This window comes from Anneissia japonica, unplaced genomic scaffold (assembly GCF_011630105.1).
Source record: "Anneissia japonica isolate Jap-2015-1 unplaced genomic scaffold, ASM1163010v1 scaffold466_len1169948_cov191, whole genome shotgun sequence".
Lineage (NCBI taxonomy): Eukaryota > Metazoa > Echinodermata > Crinoidea > Comatulida > Comatulidae > Anneissia > Anneissia japonica.
The window spans coordinates 622,034-642,546 of NW_022689540.1; the positions used below are offsets into that span (position 1 = coordinate 622,034).

The 20,513-nt window shown below is 34.5% G+C and overlaps 1 protein-coding gene across 1 annotated transcript; it reads right to left on the reverse strand.

Annotated features, from left to right (window-relative positions):
- Positions 1-1,050: 1,050 nt before the first annotated feature.
- On the reverse strand, positions 1,051-20,113 carry LOC117125519 (coiled-coil domain-containing protein 93-like). Its single transcript, XM_033272034.1, has 14 exons — positions 19,984-20,113; positions 16,699-16,812; positions 16,420-16,514; positions 15,403-15,514; positions 15,115-15,213; positions 14,655-14,809; positions 11,317-11,506; positions 9,891-10,027; positions 8,267-8,348; positions 7,266-7,412; positions 3,755-3,863; positions 3,391-3,511; positions 2,400-2,598; positions 1,051-1,593 (listed from the first exon to the last, which is right to left on the reverse strand). The coding sequence occupies exons 1-14, from the start codon at positions 20,062-20,064 to the stop codon at positions 1,546-1,548; spliced, it is 1,689 nt and encodes a 562-aa protein (XP_033127925.1). The 5' UTR covers positions 20,065-20,113; the 3' UTR covers positions 1,051-1,545.
- Between the last annotated feature and the right edge of the window lie 400 nt (positions 20,114-20,513).

The window sequence follows — 20,513 nt, forward strand, 5'->3', positions numbered from 1 at the left end:
ATCCGAGCGGGGGTGGGTGGGGGAGGGGCAATGTCAACGAGAAAAAAAAAGTGAACGTTGTCAAGCGTCGCGCTCAAAATCTCTCGAAAGTGTTCTAGGGGGCGAATCCCCCAAAAAATATGACAATTTAGGGCTTCCAAAGCTTATTTAATCGATTTTCAGTCTAGAAAATACATAATTTTTTTCTCCCAGACGAATTGTGGTCTTTCTCCCAGACCCCCACTCCCCACTGGCGCCATTCCTGATAATTAGGCTACTGCTAATATAATTTTGTTGCTGGTCAATACATGCAGCATTGAAACGTGGGGAAGGTGGCTGATGGGCTGTGGGGAGAAGCTGAAGTTCCCCCGAATTGTGGTTTTTCTCCCCGACCCCCACTCCTCACTGGCGCCATCCCTGATAATTAGGCTACTGCTAATATAATTTTGTTGCTGGTCAATCCATGCTGCATTGAAACGTGGGGAAGGTGGCTGATGGGGTGTGGGGAGAAGCTGAAGTGCCCCAATCGACGATTAAGTGAGCAAGCTCCCAAAATAAGGTGGTATATGGTGATTTTTAACTACTTAAGCATGATTTTTTTTTACTTCGAACATTTCAATGGGGGGGGGGGCATACGCCCACTAACCCCACTTATATGATTTATATTTTTCACTTTTTCTTATGAGATTACAATGTTTATCAAATATTGTGTAAAGGAAGTGAATGTCTTATTCTTGTGTTCAAACACATGTCTTTTGATATATTTGGGTATCTTTTTGATTGGTTTGTAGGCAATTCAGCTTATGCCCTTATGAGGACGTTCGTTATTCGAGTAAATGACAGGTTATATATTGTATAAAACAGGGTTAATAAAGTTTAAGGTTGGCGCTGGCTTCTAAATCTCGGTCAACTGTCATTTCATGGAAGTATAACATTTTATAGTACTGTAGAACTATTTAACAGTCATTTAATAAAAATTAATGGTCAAATGTTTTAAAGACGATTCCCACCGATGGAGTAGCTTTGCTTTCTGTACATGTCACATGAGCCAATAAAATTTAATATTTCTAATTTCACTTTTTACTGATTTATTCTCCATATATCTTGTACAATTATACACATCATTCATATTTTTGAACTGGAATATTGATAAGTAGTGGAATATACTAAATAATCAATAACAGATAAATACATTATTTATCTAGACATGCATTATATATTATCATATATTATTGAGACTAAATAATAATTTTAAGCACACCTTAAATTTCTTTCATAATTGGCACTCACCACAAATCAAAGGTTGTTTGGTTGATAAAGTTTGTACCATTTTAATCGATATTTAAATCGATATTATATTTAATATATGATCGATATATAAATCATCAATACTAATTGATATGATAATTAATATGTTAAAAAATCTGTTGCCCTTTGGTGGCACAAAGATAATATCGGATCAAACAATTCACCGATGATAAAACATGGTGAAAACTAAGTCTTGAGAATCTGGAAGACTAGGGTTAAATTGTTGGAAGACTGGTCCATCTACTATAGCAGTTGCTTCTACTTTACTTCCAGTCTTGATAGAAGAATTTCATTTTTTCGACATTCCTTGTAGAAAAAAAAAAACAAAAACCAAAAACATTGTTTACAAAAAAATCATTGCTTTTATGATATGAAATTCTTACGGATTATACACAATAATTACATTAGTGAGAATATGAAAACCACTTGTTCAGTTTTGAAACAACATTACTTGTGTACAAGACAAGACAAAAAAATAATAATGGTTGACAGCATGTAAGGGGTGACTAAGTATTTGAAATCCTCGAATCTCAGCACCACATACACCAAAAAATCACAATAATCTAGTTTAGTTTTGACTGGAATGGCCTCCTCTTTATTGATTTTCCCAAAGGAAGTCCCTGGTTTTCCTTACAAATAAATATTTAAAACAGTGAGAGATTATAGGCAAACATACATACATAGAAGAGCCCAACAACTTTGTGTCATGGGTATTTTGTATGGCACAGTGAACATATTTGTTGTATTTTCAAATACAACAAAACATAACAAAAAACTATACTTTAAAATGTTTTATAAACATTTCTGTATTATTTTTGAAACAAATTGGGATTAATGTCTAAATCTGTAGAATTCAGTTTATTATCTTACAATGAAATGAGAATATTAATAAATAGGTAGTTTTTCGCCACACAGCGTTGACCTTAACTTTAAACGTTAGTACCCAACTTGCAACGCGATAGCTCCGCCCCTTTTGTAAACAAATTGAAATACGCATGCGCAAACCCGTAACGTATGTTGAGTATGTAAAATCCTGAAATTAACATACTCCGCAAACGCAAGATGAATAAATTATGACATCATCCGTTAACGTTAAGCTTTGATAACCATACCTCCTTGAAATCTTTGATGGTCTTGAAGTAGAGTCGTTGTTTCTCTATCATATCTAAGTAGTTCTTATTCAGCCGATCTCGAGATGCTTTCTCTTCTTGTCGTCGTTTGTCAACTTTTGCTTGATTGTTCTTCACGCCCTCAACTATTCCTTCAAACTGTTTTAGGAATTGGTCCTTTCCAGCATTTGAAGACATTGCACTATTGAATCAATCAATCAATGGAATTTACATTGCACAAGACATCCAAAGAAAAGCTGGTAACTAGTAGCAATTGCTGGCTGTCAGGATTAATCTGCAGGCATTATCATGTTAAAAACGAGTGGGGTGGAGGGTTCCTATGTTCATCTGATCTCAATTATATCTATTAAAGTTATTGAACATTAGTTACACTATTCGGCAAACAATATATGTGGCAAAGACAAGCCAAACCACTCACTCGTCTCAAATCCTGTTTCAGAGATAGGGGCAAAAACATGCTGGAAACTCAAAATTGTTGAAATATTTTTTATGACACTAAACTAAACCTTTATATATCTATGTATCATGTATGCTGTTATTTTCCCCATTTTCAATGTTAAAAAAACAATTTTTAACGATTTGGTTTCTGCCTGAAAAATGCCCAAAATCATAAACTTTGAAGGCTGATTTCTCAAATGTTTTTCTGCTGCTGTGAGTTTAACTTTTCTTACTTCAACAAAATGTCGGATTTAAATGATTCATTTATCATTTTATAGCTCTCACTCGTTTTACTGTTGAGCACTGTATTAATAACTAAAATACGATTTTCGCAACAAGTGACTGGTTTGGCTTGTCTTTGCCACATATGTGAACATTAACAATTGTTAAAAAATAATGCATACAATATGTTAAGCTTTATGAATGTTTGTTCCTGTAACTTGAAATTTGACACAGTCATGGTCAATTGAGGATACGAAAGGACTTTTTGCAAAAGACTTGTAGTCAGGCTAATGGCATAGTCATAAAAACTTACACTTTAAAGTTATCGTGTATAGAGTTCAGAAGCTCAACCTCCTTCTCCAGATACAACTTAGTGTCATCCAAAGTGTTGTATAAAGTGTAAAACTGCTTTGTTTCCTTATGAGTTGAAGACACTGAAAGAATCAATGCTTGTAAACTACGTGTGCAAATATGTAATTATAAACTTGAAAAATGGTTTTATAAACAGGTAAATTTCACAAAAATATATCAAATTGAAACAGAAAGAATATTAATAACAGCTTTTGAAACTGCAATAAATAACATTAGAAAAGAATATTAATAACAGCTTTTGAAACCACGATAAATAACATTAGAAAAGGATATTAATAACAGATTTGATTCTGGTGGAAACTTACTTTGTTTGTAGAGTTCAATGAACCTCCTCTGGTACTGAGTTAGTTCAGCTCTAGAGGGCACTTCATCAATCTTTCGTTGTAGATTAGCAATTTCCCGGTTCTTGCGGGCCTGTGAATAGCAAATTCCTTACTTATATGTTAATATGTTACCATCCTGTCTGTTGCGAAATTTGGTAAAACCAAAATTAAATAAGTTCTTTCAATGAGACATACCATTCAGTATTTTACTTATTTACAAAAACTTCGAAAATCGTTAAATTATATGTTTTTCTAAGAATTTTAGGCCAGCAGTTATATTTTACCAGCCAAAATGCATTCGATGAGTCATTAAATCCACAGCTTTACATAGAAAAGATACTAGAAACACAAGATAGAGTTCTCCACAAAAAAAAAAACTGTATTACCAAAATGCATGGTGGGAATACAACAATGGGGCGCCGCGTACGGCTGGATCTAAAAAACTTCTGCCAAACTTAGTTCACAGTGAATACATAAATAACTTGCTGCTTAAAGTTTCCATCATAAGCAGACAGAGAAGGGCGCCATGTACAACTGGATCTACTTGAAACAGAAAGTCGCTGTGTACATCTGGATCTGGTCTGGATAAACTCGCGTAAATTGCCATTATTGGAAACAGAAGGCCGCCAAAAGATGTTATGCACAGTATATCTGCTTCATTTTTGCTATGCGAGAGTTCTATCTTGTGTTTCTAGTATCTTTGATAATAGTTGAAAAAAAAAACTTGACAAGCTGACCCAGGTTCTAAAATGTCTCAGTGCTTAGGCCACAACAGTTTGTTTAATTTTTAAAAATTTTAATAAATACATATATATACAGAAATAGAGCTCAATCTAATCAATATATTTTGTCAATTTACTATACTTGGTAGGTAGAGCATCTGCACTTTAAATAATTTTGCACTATTTGTTAAGGACTCCACTGACATTTATGGGATAAGTGCAATTTTTTTTAATACCAAATAAAGCAATCAATCAATAGAAGTGAACTCAACATTTACCATTGAAACATCTTTATTTGATTCAATAATAATTTTGTTTTTTTGTTGTTGGCCTTTGGCATTATTTTAGGTTATTTTTAGCAACATGAACCTGTACCTTACTTAGATTGACCCATGAGACACTATATTTGTGGCCAAATTCTAATTTCCCTCCCTGTTTCCTTTCAGTGACATGTAATTGATGTCAATTTTTTTCCTATAAATGCATGATATTTAGATTATATGTGCCTCAGCAAGTGTCCAATTGAATAGATAAATATAACAGATGAGAAAAAGGGGAAAGACAAACCTACAGCATGTATGTTTGACTTCAGTTGGCAAGTATTGGTGGAAAGTGGATCAAAGAGTGACAGTCTACAGATGTCATGAATAAAGTAGACATTTAGTAAAGGAATCATTAAAGGGGAACTTTGGGTGTGAAATTTCTCCCCATATATCATTTATTTATTATATTATGATTAGTAAATGAAATAAATTGGGTTAAAATAGTTTTAGGAAGAATAGTAGGAATGAAATTTAACATCGCAGTTGTGTTGAGGAAAAACATGTTTTTCAGCATCTTGAAAATTTTACAAGAGAACTCATTAATATTCATGATTCCATCCTGCCTGTCCTGGCTTCACGATATATTTTAATGTGTGCTGAGCAAACGAGCCAGAAGCAACAGTCAAATTCTTATGTTAAAATCAGTGACGGATTCAGGCTGGGGGTGCTAGCCAGCCCGCACCCCAACCCCCCTGGTTTAGACCCTCTATCTGCTAAAGTCCCTCCCTGGTCCCTAGATCTGCAACTGAAAATACCCCTGTAGATGGTGGTTATCTCTCGAGATCTATAATATCTACTGCTGTGCAAACTGAACTAAGGGGTAGCCTAGACGCAGGGATACCGGAACGCCACCCTCAGCGGCGAGTGCGAAGCACAACTCGGGGTCAAAAGTGGAACGTGAAATTTTGATATGGTTTCGTAGTCATATTTGCGAGAAAAACTTCAGCTACCCGTATTTCTCGACCGAGACGTCAGTGGGAGCTGTAATTTGAATGGCAAGGTAATTGTGCAATCCTTAATTGGTATTAAGGGAATTTACGCCCAGAAACCTTGTAGTTATTAATATTTTGGTTATAATAGAATATATTCATTTTTTGGTGACGTCACACTCACAATATAGTTAGTATGCATACATCATAAGCTAGATTACGACACCTTTTCCTGGTTAGATAAACTTTCCCGGCATGCTTTTTTCATGGATAAACAAACACCACTGCTTTGCACATGGATGCCTTGCCCTAGCTAGGGCTACAAGAGCCGCATTGTTAGCATTGTATAATACGTAAACAAGGTACCTCTGCAACTGAATTATTCTTAGTTATTTGTTTTTTTTTTTCTTATTTTAATTTATTTCTTTCGAAAGTGTACTTTATATCATATATTATTGCACTGTCTAGTTAGGCCTGGGCCTAGTCTCATTATGCCGCATCGTCCCCCGCTACACAGTACATCAGTAGCCCCAATCCCTCTCCCATACAGTACAGATGTTTGCTACCTAGGCAACAGAACCTTAATTTGTAAGTTGGAATTCCATTTTGCTCAAACATATATACTGTAGGCTTATGCATTTACTGCCTTTCTCTCTTGCCTTTTTTACATTTATATGTACTGATTCAGAAACAACATCCTATGTTCCTATTTAGAAACGAAAACAGCCAAGTTATTTCCCCGCGATGTGTTTTCCCAGTTGGCAGTTGAGAATTTCAGATTGCCCAGAACGATTGAACCATGTGACTGACTCCCCAGATTGCTGAATAATTACTCGAACACAAAGTGGGTTCTACTCTAATTTAATATAAAAATGAGGTATTTAAAAAAAATAATGAAACCCTTATAAATGAAAATATCAGATAAATTAACTTAAGAATTGATAAAATGAATGTGTTTCTTCAGCGGTTATCAAATGTGAGCCTTTGAAAGTTAGTCAATTTTAGGAATTTTCCTATGTTAATACAATGTGTAATTTGAGTAATGCCAACACTGCAGTGCTCGTTCTGCACTACTGCACTTTAAAAGCCTGTGAAAATCTTATCTTCAAGGTGCAAACTGACTGTTCTATATATATTTTAAAAGAAATTTTAAACCTAGAGCCCCCTTTAAGAAAGGTCTTGTAAGTGAAAAACAAATTGGGTAATGGGAACCTCAGGAAGGGAATGAAATACTAGGTTATTATGCTGATGTCTGGGGGTCAGTGTGATAAGATGGGATGTTAAGATGCAGCTGAAGCTTCTTCACATCCAAATAATGAAGTCTGTATGACTACAGACTATTGCAATTATTTCGTAAAGATGGTATGAGATACTCTTGCGGTCATAACAAAAACGTTTGTTCGTTATTCGTTGGTGCTTTGTTTTTCCATTCATTCATTCATTCATTCAGTTAAATAATTTCATAAATTATCTATTTGGGAATCGACTGCACTACACAAAATTTAGCAAAGTATCTTACAAGGAGAAGCCTGATCTTCTGAAGTTTTTCTTTATCCGCCTGGAATTGTTTTTCAATCAGTCTAACCCTTTCTCCTTCTTCTGATTCGTCTCCCTCAACTCCACCTTTCAGGTCTTCTATATTTTTCTTCAACCTTGCCATTTCCTCCTGAAAAAATAAACCAGTCAACTTTTAATACAAAGTCAGGATAATAATTCCTGGAGAATATTCTGGAGAAGAAAAGCAGGCTTTGCTGGAGCCGATAATAAATAAAGTTAATCGTTTCAGCAGATGGTTTATCAAGTCCAATAGTATAAAAGTAGAATCGGTTACATACAATTATTATAAAAGAGGCAATTCACCAAAAGCCATGATATATTTGATATATATTTGTTAGACAGTATTTCATGAGTACCTAAAATTGATTTATGGTTGGCCACCTGCCAAATATTTCTCTGCAATTATCTGCAGAATTATCTGGAATGATTTTGCTGGCAAATGTGTAGTACTCACATGTGCATAGAAGCAGTTTAATAGAACGGCTGTGGCTCAAACATTCAACATGCCGTGCCTGGTGGTATTACACAAAGCAAACCCAGCTAGTAATTATATTAATGTGCCTGTTACTAACGTATCCCAGTACCTGACAGATGCAGATTTTGATCATGTCAGGCAACCTTACAAATTATCTTTGTGACCCCAGATTTGAAACAATGTCTTTACAATCTGGAAAATAATAATAATAATATCTTATATAGCGCTTCATGCATAAAGCTTCTAAACACTCCACATTACTACCCCGGTCATTGGATCAAACAAGTAATAGGCAATAGGCAGCTTTCGATTTGCAAGATGATGCGATGCTAGAACAGATTCACTCATGCGTGAACAACGTAAATTTGGCCAAATTGCATGCTAGAATCCATGAAGAGAACTCAACGTTCTCACATGCGCCGATGACTTCTTAGTGCAATAAGCTCCCTAGTATTATCGAAAAGTATCTGAAATTATTGACACCTTACCTTGCAATGAGCTCTAAACTGTTGCTCCTGTTGTTTGAGACTCTCATTCATTGCAACTAAGGAACGCAACTTTTGCAGAACGCTGCAGAATGAAAAGACAAAGTTTTGTATGTCTGAATTTCATTTTAAATGACAAACAAATTATTCCGATGGCATTTTTGTGACAGGAGATAATATGAGTGATGCTCAGTATGTTCCCAAATGCATCTCATAAACAAATCAATATAAACAAGGAAACATAATAAATGATGAGTAAGTCACCTTTTTATTAAGAAGAGCTATAGCGCTTTGAGACTTAATTGTAATTCGTGCCATATAAAAACTGATTATTATCTCTGCCAGGAGATACGTTTGCAGTCGTGTACGTTTGTGTGTGTGTGTAAGGCGTTTTGGTATTTTTGTGTGTGTGTGTGGGTGTGTATATGTTGTGCTCAAAATATCTCAAAAACGGCTGCACAGATCTAAGTGAAAGTTACATGTGGTGTTCAGTATAACCCAAGGATGAGGTGATTAATTTTTGGTGATGACCCAGAGTAGGGTGTGAATATGAGGACCATTTAAATGAAAACATCCTAGACAAGATATTTCAAAAACTGATCAACTGATCTGAATGAAAGTTTTGCGAAAGTTTAACAATGTTAATGCAAGGAAGAAATTATTAAATGTTGTGACTTTATATTTAAACATGTAACGCTAAGAATTAATATTCCATATTTATTATTAATTTGACTATTTGCATAATATTTCTATTGCAACACCAATACTTGGCATGTATTTTTTGTCAACTATAAAAGAAAAATGTTCCAGTGTGTTTAACGAGAAGTAAGGAATTGGCAGGTATACAACTAATACAATAAAAGTTGTTTCCGGGAAGCCAGGTTACTGTATTTTTTTTGAGTAGGTGGTGGTTGGAAAGTAAGTGGGTTGTCACATTTTTTACAGTGTCAGTAGTTGAAAATAAAATATTTCAATACTATATGTTGCTTGGATTCTGTGTTCAAAACGTAACTCGTGTAGAGAAAATTTTTGGTGAAATCATTTAGGATTACAAAATCTGTAAATGCCCACTCTAAAAGAGTCCACAAAAACCCAGTATAAAAGTGGAAATAGTGCCCCTCTTTGAAATAAAAGGTGTTTGGGCGAGTTGCTGTGCGTTTTTGAAGAGCAGCGGAGCGAAATGAGTTGGGGTGGTAGTGGTTGAATAAATTAGGAACATATTTTGGGAGATGTATTTTTTAGAAAGGGATTTGCAGTGTGTGGAGATATGCTCTCTACCGAGTGCTCTTGTTATTATTATTATTTAGAGTAAAAAAAAAGTTGTTTAATTAATAAAAAATTTCTTTAAATTATTGTAAATTGGAATATTACTTATAGCAATTTAAGATCTGGCTCACTGCATTTTAATGATTACTGCACATTTTACAAAATGTTACTGTTTGATTTTGTTTTCTTTTTTTTGTTTTGTATGCACACATGAGCCATTTAGGTTAGGCCACTGAGTTAGCTCATTACTTTAGTTAGCTAGCTACGTAGTTACCTAGTTAATTATCTAGTTACTTTAGTTAGTTTGGTAAGGTAGTAAACTGGTTAGTATGTTCTCAGTAGAATATAAAATAGAGCTCACTTTTTATTTTCTTCAGTCTCCACTTGTTCCAGTTTATTCATTTCATTATCGAGTTTGTCTGTGAACTCTTTAACTTCCTGTAAGCGAGTCTGAGTAGCGTCATACGACTGTTGCATCTCTGAATGTTTTGCAATCGTCTGTTAAAATGTGTAACATATGTCTTAAATATTTAAAAGAGCATTGTATAATGGAAGATGTCAACAGTAATTTACAAACCACACTGTTGAGTATGTAAACAATTCGAATATCAGACTGGCTGTCATCTGTCTCTTATACACATCTATCAATATAAAACTCACTTTATCAATCAAAATTCACTTTATCAATTAATCAGTCAAACCATCAATCACTGGTTCAATTATGTATTCACTCACCCAACCAATCACACTCAGTCAAACGATATCATACTTAAATCAGTCAGCCAATCAATCAGTCAACCAATCAAATTCACTTCATCAACCATCAATAACTTTCAATCACTGGTTCAACTATGTATTCACTCACCCAGTCACACTCAGTGATAGGACATCATACTTAAACCAGTCAACCAATCAATCAATCAATCCAACCAACCAAATTCACTTCATCAACCATCAATCATTTTCAATCACTTATTCAATTATGTATTTACTAACCCAGTCACACTCAGTGATAGGACATCATACTTAAACCAGTCAACCAATCAATCAATCAATCAATCAATCAATCAATCCAACCAACCAATCAAATTCACTTCATCAACCATCAATTATTTTATCACTGGTTCAATTATGTATTCACTCACCCAGTCACACTCAGTGATAGGATATCATACTTAAATCAGTCAACCAATCAATCAACCAATCAAATTCACTTCATCGATAAATTAGTCAATCAATCACAAATCACAATCTCAATTTTACATCACCAAACATCTTTCAGTGATTCCGGGTGGTGCCAGGGTCCACACTACCTCACATACACTTCTATAGTTAGCAAAAATACATGATATGTAAGAAATATGTGCAGAAATACATCGATTGAGAGAAATGCTTAACAAATGAAATTGAAAATGAATTAAAAATATTGATTACTATTAATTATAATATTTATTCGAGACCACTGTACTTCCAGACAAACCTTTCAAAGAACCAAATAACAATCATTAATATTTGAACACAAAGGTAACCCTCTAAGTGGAGACCGAACAATGAGACCACCCTAAATTTTCAGGCTCCTAAGTGGTCTAGAACTGGAGGGTGAACAGTTCGCCTTCCAATTTGAGAACACCTTTGGGACCTGACAATTTGGGGTGTGCCGGGGTTTAGTCACCAATAAGAGTATTAGCTTTGTGTAAAACAAGAATAAAGATTGTTCTTTGAAAAAGTGGTCTTGAATTAAAGAGGACTCAATTTGGAGGATGCACTGCATTTATATATACTAGTACCTCATCTCCTTCCATTGATGACATTTCACTCATTAATGCTTTAATGCGTTTTTCATCAGCGGCTCTCTCTTCTTCACTGTCCATTGTATCAGAACGTTGCTTTGTTAATCCAGCTGCAAGCGCTTTTTGCTTTATTGCTTCTTTCTCTTTTTCACTTTCAGACTTCACACTGCGTCCTACACCATAACGTCTTTAATAAACACAATATAAAAAAAAACTTGTATCCATGCAAATAAGTGACACATAAACTAGAAATGCTCCTTTTACGCTGCGTGGTAAAAGTATACTGTAAATGCTCGAATAAGCGCCGCGGGGCTTATAAAAATTTTTGAGGCTTCAGTGCTGCGCTTATTTAAGAGCAGCGCTTATTACAACAATATTGGCGTGGCACTTTCCATTGTTCCTATGTTACCAATATCACGTATTCTCATAGCTTGGTAGGCTAATCATAGACCCTATATCATCGTAAATAAATGTTTATAAAGATATGCTTGTGTCTTCATTGTGTTATGTATTCATTTGAACGCTGTATACATTGTATTTATTACCCTATTTCTGAAAGAGTTTGCATTGCACACAGGCGCTTATTCACTCAAAATTAAACGCTGTGGCACTTATTCTAGATCAATGCTCAGCAAAAAAAAATCACATTTGGTGCAGCGCTAATTCGAGAGCGGCACTTCATCAAGAGCAGAACTTATTCAAGCATTTACGGTAGCCTCCCCACAGTTTGACTTTTCTCAGAAAATTGATAAATAGGAGATACAAAACTTTAGTTAGCCTAAGTGAAATATGCAAATGAACAATTACCATATAACACACATACCAAAAAACCATAGGTTGTCTTCTTATTACCATCTTTCATTCTTCCAAGTTTGAAAACAATCGGACTTACCAAACTTTAGTTATGGGAACTAGCCTAAATTACTTGGTTAGTAAAATATTAATTATGCAAATGAGCAATTAGCATATTCAGACGTACCAAATACCATACGCTCCGCCTTCTTATTACCATCATGCATTCTGACAAGTTTGAAACCAATCACACTTACCAAACTTAAGTTATCATGGCCACTAGTCTAATTACCCGAATAGTGAAATATTCCCAGGCTCCTATACAATTGTTGATTATTCATTGTTTATTCACAATAACAAGTGATATACTTAATATAAGACGCACCTCATTTTTAATTACCTCGTTTTTAATTGGCTAGTTATAACTTTGATTTTAATCTGATTAGTCGGATTATTTGCTTTCTGTTATCATGAGCGTCGATCAGGGGGACAGGGGGACGCGTCCCCCCATTTTTCAAAGTGGGGGGACATCATATCGATTTTCCCCCCCTCCCACTTTTCACTAATCTTCTATAATGAAAACCCCACTTTTAAAAGTGAATGGAAAGAATAACAATTACGCATGACTAATGAATTTTGTCTGTTCACTTTTCTAAGTGCGGTACGTATTTTCCGGACCAAAACCAAGTAAAAACGCAATTGTTTAAACATTAAACCAGCTCAGAAACCCACTAGATCGATTTTATGGGTGCAACGACTATCAGAGGCTAAATTTATTGTGAAAACAATGTACTGAACGTTGTTAAAATTGGAAGCATGCATCCTTATTAGGCCAATATTTTTACAAATTCAAAAGTGCACAATTTCTACTACAAACGATTTATTCATTTTGTATATTATTATGACCCATATGTATATACTAGTGTTTAATATTATCTACATGCATAGGATTACTGTTTTTTTCTAATTTCAGCCTTTAACACGGATATGATGTTTACCTATTTCGATTAAGTGATAAGCCTACCAAAAGTTTACAAACTCCAGTGTTACGTTGACAATAATCGTTGATAATAATCAGTAGCAGATTCAAGTGGGACCGAGCCGACCCTAATTTTTTCAAAATTATTTTTAAAAAATGAAAAAAAAAAAACAAAGGAAAATTATAATTAGAATTTAGGTCTGAGAGTGCCATTTCCAGCAATCTAGGTGTCATAATCATAAATTTTCTTTCCTCAGCCCCAACCATGGTGGGGCTGAGGTGATCTACTTTCCCAAAGTGCAAGTCCCTCCCTGTCCCCCTCTAACTTGCTTTCCTGGAGCCGCCACTGATAATGATAAATTAAGTAAATCAACTTTATGTTTGTGAAATCAAAATGCTAACTAATGTTTTGTGTGCTCCCTATCTCCCTAGTCCTGTTTGATCGTAAATTAGACGATATTATTTCCACTCACAATAATTTATCGCAATATTACTTACACAAAAGTGAAATTCAAAAATCTTGATTGATTTTAAAAGTACTGTACAAGACTAAATTAATGACTGTTTTAAGTTTATCTTATTTGTTTTTCATTTTTGAATATGTTATAAGCTAATCAGTAGATAATAAATCATTATTTTTATGAATGTTAGTTTGCACGAAATATATAAGCGGGCATAATTATGACTAAAAAGGATAATTTTAAAAACTTTTAATGATGAGTATTTTAGTGGCAGATTCAAGGGGCCCAGTCGGCCCACCATCACTATTTTTTTTTTTGAAATTTAAAAGCGGAGAAAAACCAAAATTATATTCAAATTCAGTCTGAGAGTGCCATTTCCGACCAACTGGAGGTGCCATAATCATAAATTTTCTTACTTAAGCCCTAACCATGGTGGGGCTGAGGTGGTCTACACTCTCCATCTGTAAAAGTCCCTCTCTGGGCCCAGCTATATTTCAAATTACTGGATCCGCCACTGGATATTTTGAAAATTTCGTATGGAAATAAATGTTAATTGCATTGCTTAAAATCAATTAAAAGGCTATATGTGCCAGAGCTTCTGAAGCTTTGCCCCCTGGTCCCCAACCATTGCTTGGGCCTACGGCCCAAGGCTTTATATTTCATCTCGTCCCCCAACTTTCAGCCACGGATCGACGCCCTTGTCTGTTATAATTCTGTAAATATTGCAAACATATATGGATGGATGAGATTTTCTCATCAGTATTCTTGAAAATGATCAAATAAATCGAATCTTTGAATCTCAAAATGTCTGTCTCTTTTCGGAGTTACTGTCTTTTTGTTTTATTTAAGACTAATTAGTGGATCCTCTGGTTTCAGTGAAATATTAATTATGCCAATAAGCATTAAACATATTCACACACATACCAAAAGCATCTTATTACCATTTTGCATTCTGCCAAGTTTGAAACCAAATGGACTTATGAACAACGACGACGACAACTTAAACACATGAAGAACATAGGTAAGAACAATATCAAAATCTTGCATAGGCCTCGCAGGAAGAATAAGATTAAGAAAGCTAAAATGTTTAAATATTTGGTTACCGTCCATATTCCAGCAGTGTAGATTGAACCCTCAGCTCTTCATCATTTAGTCGCTTGAGATTGGAGCGGCGATATCGACGCTGTGGTTTGTACACATCCCCCATTGACAACACGGTCACCATTGCTTTCTCCTTACTATCAGCAAATTCAACATCCTTCAAAAATGTTTTAAAACTCAGTCTGTTAATTGATAGGTATCACCCTCAAAAAATTTTAATTTATATGTAATTATTTTAATTGAATTGGAATACATTTTATAAAAATTTTATGATTAGGTAAGTACAGTAATGCTGCAATTTACAATTATGTGCTTTTTGTAATTTATTATTGCTGTAAAATGTTGTAATTTGATGTCAAGTGCTATACAATAGTGTGTTGTGTGTGAGTTTCCATCTTGTGTATTTGCATATACATTGGATATTGCTTGATATGGATTATATACAACAATGATAATAAATACCTCTGGTGTTTTGTGAATCTTGTTGAATTGAGAAACTGAAAAAGATCTGATTTGGTCTCCCATCTCTTCCCTAGTTTCAATAGCACGTTTCACTAACCACTAAAAAATAAAAATCACCAATAGCCTTGAAAAAAATATTTATTTACTAATCATTTCAATATTTACACCTTGAGAAAACATGTCATAATTGGAAATCAATCGCTTAAATTATCAATTGGAAAACATGTGGATAAATATTTAGATTCACACCTGAATAATTGATAAATGTTGAATAAATCTCAGACTTACTTGAACAACTGGGAAAATGTGGATGAAATCCAAGCCTTGTATTTGATGGGGCTCTAATCGATGTGGACACTTCATCCTTGGTAGAACTGCTACAATCTTTTCGGTCAAAGCACTAAAAATTGGCAAATAAAAATGGTATTTTGGGTTTTTTTTTAATGATTTACAATGTCTTGACAGAAAATTTATAAATTACAGTTTGGTTTATGAATTACAGTTGTTTCTCATTTATCTGCTGGGAATAATTTATCTTCTAAACACCAGGAATCCCAAAGACTCCTGGAAGTTATGGGATTCAAGATTTCATTTATTGTCCAAAAATGGAAATACTATGTGGCAAACATTTCATTGCAAGGTTACAAAAATATTAAAGACATATAAAAATACATATAATAATAACATACTGTATTATTAGAACCCGTAAATAGAAACAATATACAAGACAAGTAAGTTAGAATTAATTAATACAGTACAGTGAGTTGTATTACTGTACAAATATTGCTGAAATTATAAGCACCAGTTCACATTAAGGGATCTTAACTTTATATGTCGCGATAAATATAATTAAACATATACTTAATGAAAGTTACAAAAGTATTACACTATGAATATTGTGCACCCATATTATTATTTGTCTCATGGAGGTCAGTGTTGCTTGGTATCACCATAAGTAGCAAAACAAACTTTGAGTTTTAAAAGCTTGTTTAAACAGATCTTCCGAAAATTAATTCTTGGGACCCCAGAAACTAAGTGGCATATCTAGAAGTCTTGAAATGGGGGTACTGATAGGGGGCGTGAAGGTGAAGTGGGGCTTGATGATCAGTTAAGAGGGGCGCTAATTCGCAAAATGATTTTTAACTACTTGACCGTGATTTCCGGATGACTCGGAGGGGGAGACTTGAGTAATTTTTTTTATGCAACCCCGCGCACCTCCTAGATACGCCACTGCTGAAACTCTTTGTAATTTCTTGTCGAAGACTAAAATACATATATCTAACATTGGAATTATATAGCACTTACATTTTCTGACCAATCGTTGAGTTCTCTTGAAACAGTAAATCTACATCTATATCAAAATTACAAGTTGTTATACACCAAGTCATACCGCCAACTATCTGAAAAAAAAAAAAAAAAACAGAGTTAGTAATGAAAAACACATGCACATCATTAAAAACGAACAAAAAATTGACACACTAGGTATATTTTATAGATTATCATTTAACATACTATTTAAATTAATCTGTTTGCTACGTGTTTTAGACATACAAAGTAAAAAAGTAAAAGAGTAAGTTTACCTACCTTGTCAAATGGTGACAGGCCTTTTATCCTTGCCCTGAAATAGCCTGCTGCTAGCAACAGGTCAACTGTTTCCTGCAATTTCACATTTTGTTCTTCATCTTCTCTTGTTTCCACCTGAATAGAAGATTGGAAATGTTGGTTTGAATACCGTATTAAAAGTGGCCAAGATTTAAAATACAGTACTAATCCATCTACCTTAGGCCTCTGTGCTGCAGTGATAGTAAATAAATGCATAAAAAAATAAGGCATTGTAAAATAAAGGCAGCCAATGCAGAGGTCTGAAGTCGCCCATGTGTCGGGGGATTCTTCCGGAAGTCACCACTTTTCCGAACAAACAAACAATAGGCCTACAACACTTCCCTCAAATTCATTCAAAAACTATTTACTTGTACAATTTAGTTAGCTGGCCTCTGGCATTGGTATTGTCACCAAAACGGTAGTTTCCCGTCCAAAACGGGAGTGTTGGCATGGGATGCCAGTCAACTCGCCCCCTAGCAAACTGGCCCCTTGCAATCTCGCCCGCTTACAAACTGGCCCCTTACAAACTGGCCCCTTAACAAACTCGGCCCCTACAAACTCGCTCCTTACAAACTCTCCCCCTAACAAACTTTCCCCCTGACTGTACACAGTCACCCCCTAACAAACTCGCCCCCCAACAAACCCCCCCCCCAACAAACCCCCTAACAAACTCGCCCCCAACAAACTTTCCCCCTAGCAAACTTGTCCCACCGACTATACACAGTCGCCCCCTATCAAACTCTTCCCCTAACAAACTCGCCCACTAACAAACTCGCCCATAGCCTTTCTGTTATGTAGGAGGTACCTAGGTGGGTGAAATGTACCGTAAATTCTATACTTTCTGTTATACTTAGTAATAGTATTAATTTTATTGAATGAAGTGAAAACACTCATCGGAAGAGAACCTTCCGATACCGAGCATCAATGCTCTGGAATGACCTTCCAGTTGATGTTGGTAAACATTTCCAAAATATTAATTATGTTGATTTTTAAACCTTTTAATTTCATTGGTGCATTGTATTTTTATTGTTTTTACCTCTTTTTTTCTTTAATCTCTTATTTTGTTTTTTTACTTAATCTGGACCTCTTGAGATACCAGTACAGCAATTGTATTGAAATGAGCTTTCCAGAATAAAGAAAGATTTGTATTGTATTTTATTTTATTATTAATTATTAATTTTTTACGATGCTTGACATAATACATTTTTGTATCTTTTCAGTTGATTATTATAAGTTTTTTACAATTTTTATTGTTTCAGAAATTTTTATTACAATAATATGAATATATTATTAGCATGTTTTTCAGTACAGTATGTAGTGTTCTTTTGAAAAATAATGTTCTTTTTCTTCTAGCAGTTCCCAGAAATGAAAAGTCAAGTTTACAGTACATTCATATATTTATCAACTTCTGAATAAGTTTATTCATAATAAAGGTCTATGCGTGTAGTTACGGTATTGATTTAATTGTTAAATTCATTGTAGGCCTACTTTGAAATATACTACTGTACACAATAATGCTACTGTTGCACACTGCACCTTTACTGACATCCCATGCATTTGCCTAAAAATAGCGTTTCTTTTCGATTCTCTTTATACAGTAGCTAGTTATGTATTTATATATTTCATTAAAACTATATTTTACTATATTTCTATTTACTGTATATGTGTATCGATACGATGCGATATACTCTTTATTGTCAAAATAATTCGTTAAATTTGAGATGTGTTTTGCATACAGGCCTACTAGGGTGAAAAAAGACATGTGAAAATAACCATCTAAATAATACAAATCGTTACAATATACTGTACTTATACAATTGTACAGCAAGTATAATAATTATGATGATTAGCAGATAGCAGATGATACGAAGTTGGTGAAAAAACGTGACACATTCACTGCCATCGCACGTGTTTGCACCTAAAAATAGATTGTGTTTTTAGCATCTGACCAGTAATGCGCCAACATTTCTGAAGTCGGCGTACAAAGAATGTATGCTCACCCTGAAGAGTACCATGGGAACCAAGTTGGTTGTGGGAGTTTCTTCATGATTTTTTAATTAGTTACCAGACAACTGGTACAGGCTTCCAAAGTAGTGATTTTTCCAGCTTTAAAATGAAGCCCGAAAACCGTGAAACGGCCATATACTTTAATTATATTAAAACTATATTTTATTGTATTTCCATTATTTGTGTATTTTATAAAACTCAGAATATGCAAACAAACAAGAAAATACAAACTTCGTGTCTGCTTCACCTAAAGAGAATACTGTAAGAATCTTGTGGGAATGTTTCTTTCCAGGAATTATACTTTAGTTAAATGCAACTACTATATAAATAGCCAGCAAGTGAGTGATTTTGTCGGGCTTAAGAATAACTATTATAAATATATTGATCATTTTATATGGAAAATATAAATATGAAAAATAAATAAGCCTAATAATACTATATATTTCCTTTATTTTCATTTATCATATATCATTCAGTATATTTTCATTTATTTATACAGTATGTAGGCCTACAGTATTATAAACATGATCAGAACAATACGATAAATGACAAACTATCTAGTGACTATACTTTTTCCATAAATCTCCATTTAATTTAAGCATTAATTGCATTAATTAACATGCAATCAAAATATATATTGCAACAAACGATAAAAACTACACCTTGTAAGTCCACAGGGAAAGTTTGTATTGCTTAGTGTGGTCACGAATGTGCTTTTAGCTGAAAACAATAGGATTGGCAGTCAAAATAACGTTATTTGGATAGGCAAATTATATTATTATTTAATTATTATTATTTTTTTGATTTGACGACAGAAAAAGGCTATGGGCGAGTTTGTTGGCTGTCAAGGGGTGAGTTTGCAAGGGGCGAGTTTCCTAGGGGGCGAGTTGACTGGTTCCCTTGGCATGTAGGGGCCTATGATGTACTGTAATATGTATGGACGGTTATGGTTACAGATTTCATTTAAAATCAGTTTGGATGCAAATAAATGCCTTTCATTTTGCTCTATGGTCTACAGGCTGGCTATATAGGCCTACATACCTTTAGGCTAGCCTGCAGTAGGCTGGTAGATAGGTTTAGGAAGTAGGCTAGGCCTAGTAGTAGTGTGTAGCCCCTACCTAGGCCTAGAGGCCTAGTAGACTAGGCTTATCATCAGCTAGGCTAGCCTACTACAGTAGCTAGGGGCATAGGCCTCTTCTGGACTCTTTCTCAAAATACAATTTAATCTACTGTTACACAAAAACACAATCAAGCTCTTACTTCCACTTCCTTTCCTTCTGCATCGTAAACAACACCAAATTTAGCACTTGCTTTTCTGTGAAAAATACTTCCTGAAGACATTGTGGATCGGAGGGTGGTGTCACGGAATTAGGCTGTTTGCTTGACAAACCATGCATCAACTTGTAGATATGACGCGTTGACACTTGAATATCGACGCGTTTTGTAATCATACACAGTCTAAGCCGTATTAAGAGTATATTATATGCGCAATTTTGCATTAATTTGTTTTTACAATTTCACTGTTTTTGGAGGTATTGTTGTTTTTTTCAAAAAGTGTGTATTTCCTATATGAATAAACTGTGGGTTAATTGTGAAAATTAATGAATAAACAGTATCTATTTTGCGACTTTATGTGCAAGTTGGGGTGAGAAAGTCTCAATCAAAGTTATGTTGTTGGTCATTGCACTTGGGTTGCATGATTTGACATGCTAAAACTATCGGAAAACAGACAAAAGTATAATACTGTATAAGTTACATTTTCATTTGAAAACGTCGCACTTAGCCAAAAA